This window comes from Lactuca virosa, chromosome 2, assembly GCF_052849685.1.
Source record: "Lactuca virosa cultivar CGN04683 chromosome 2, Lactuca_virosa_CGN04683_v6, whole genome shotgun sequence".
NCBI lineage: Eukaryota > Viridiplantae > Streptophyta > Magnoliopsida > Asterales > Asteraceae > Lactuca > Lactuca virosa.
In genome coordinates, this window is record NC_136427.1 from 38,943,921 (window position 1) to 38,946,015 (window position 2,095).

General features: G+C 36.3%; 1 protein-coding gene across 1 annotated transcript; it reads left to right on the forward strand.

The window, feature by feature from the left end:
- The first annotated feature begins 833 nt into the window (after positions 1–833).
- Positions 834–1,886, forward strand: LOC145157378 (uncharacterized). The gene has a single exon (XM_079076425.1). The coding sequence runs from the start codon at positions 834–836 to the stop codon at positions 1,884–1,886; it is 1,053 nt and encodes a 350-aa protein (XP_078932551.1).
- Positions 1,887–2,095: the final 209 nt, after the last annotated feature.

Consider the following 2,095-nt stretch of genomic DNA (forward strand, 5'->3'; position numbering starts at 1 on the left):
TCTAGATGTAATCACTGTAAGGTCTATGGTCATATGGATAAAGTTTGTATGGCAGTTTTGAATGAAGATAAAGTTTTAAAGAATGGGGATAATGGGACCAATAAGGGAAATAAAGGGAAGGAAGTGGTTAATGATGAAGGTTTTACTGAGGTTGTTAATAAGAAGGTTAAAGGAAATAAAGATGGTGAAGGTACTAGTAAAACTATGGAGGGTCCTGCTAATTTGTATAATCAGAGAAATAGTGGAAAGAATGGCAATTTTAACAGGGGAAATAGTTTCAGGGGTAATAATGGGAATAGAGGTGGTAATGGTAGGGGGCAGAATGGGAACTGGAACAATAGAGGGGTGAGTAACTGGAATTTGGAAAAGAATCAAAGATATGAGAAGTATGCTACAGGTTAGACTTTGACTAGTAATCAGGGGAATAAGGGGAATAAGGTGCAGGGGGATACTAAAGAGGATGATATCATAAAGGTGGGTGTTAGCAAGAATTTAGAAAATAAGGTTGTTACTAGTGATGGTTGCAGTAATAAAAATAGTTTTGAAATCCTGGGAATGATTGGTGAGGAAGTTATGGATGGAATGGAAGAGGTTGCTAAGGGGGACAAGGTTGTTGTCTAACAGGAAGGAGATTGTATTGCTTTTTCTTCTGATGCTGTTGGAGAAACGAATAATAAGATGGATCCTTCTAAGATTTTTGGGAAGGGTGAAATAGTGAATGAAAGCAATAAAATGAAGAATAGTAAGAGTGTTCAGGGGAACAGTAATAGCAAAGGTGGGGCTTCTCAGGCATTTGAGGTGGTAAATGCCAAAAACTCTATTAATTCCCAATGATGTCTATAGAGGTTTGGAATGTCAGGGGCTTGAATAAAGCCATTAAGCAAAAGGAGGTTATTGATGTTATTAGGAGTAATAACCTTGGTATATGTGCTGTGGTGGAATCTCATGTTAAGGTCTTAAATCTTAAGAATGTGTGTGTTAAGACCTTTGGTCAATGGGATTGGGTTTCTAATAATAGCAACTGTGAGGCTGGAACTAGAATAATTGTTGGATGGAATCCTAGATTATTCGATGTGATGGTGATTTCTCAGTCTAGACAAGTAATACATTGTTATGTTAGGTTCTGTGATTCTAACTATAGCATGTATTGGTCTTTTATATATGCTGCTTCGACTTATGTAGAGAGAAGGTTATTGTGGGATAATCTGAAGAAACATAGTTTGGTTGTTAAGAAGGAAGCTTGGGGAATTTTAGGTGACTTTAATGTTGCTTTAAAGCCTTCAGAATATTCTGAAGGTTGTTCTAAAATGCCGAAAGGAGTTGATGAATTTATTGACTGTATAAATTCTATTGAAGTTGAGGATCTGAATTGCACTGGTTTTCAGTTTACTTGGAACAAATCTCCTGCTGGGAATAAGGGTCTTTTGAAGAAGTTAGATAGGGTGATGGTTAATTTGAAATTTGTTTCTGATCATCCTTTAGCTCATGCTGTTTCTAAACCTTATAGGGCGTCGGACCATTGTCCTGCTGTTTTAAATGTTCCTGCTGGCAAATTGAGATGGAAACCTTCTTTTAGGTTTGCCAATTTTATTACAGAGAAGAAGGAGGTTTTACCTTCGGTTAAAGAGATTTGGGGCACTAATATTGAAGGTTTTTTTATGTTCAAAGTTTTTCAGAAGTTGAAGATTCTTAAAAAGTATTGTCGGGAGCTATGTAGTAAATACAGGGGTTCTGGCAAGAGAATTCAAGAGTTAAGAAAGGAATTGGAAAGTAAACAAGCTGATATTGATCTTAATCCTTTTGATAGTAAGATTAGGGAGGAGCATGCTAATACTCTTTTTGAGTTCAATGTTGCGTGTAATGATGAAGAAATGCTTCTCTCCTAGAGATCTAAGATGAATTGGTTATTGGAAGGGGACAATAATACTAAGTTTTTTCATAGAGTTGTGAAGAGCAGGGGTAATAAAAATCGTATATTGATGGTGCTTGATGAAGATGGAAGATGGGTTAGTGGGAAGGCTATGAAGGAGAAATTTGTGAATCATTTCAAGAAGTTTTTGGGATGTGAAGATATAACTGAGTTCTCGTGTTTAAA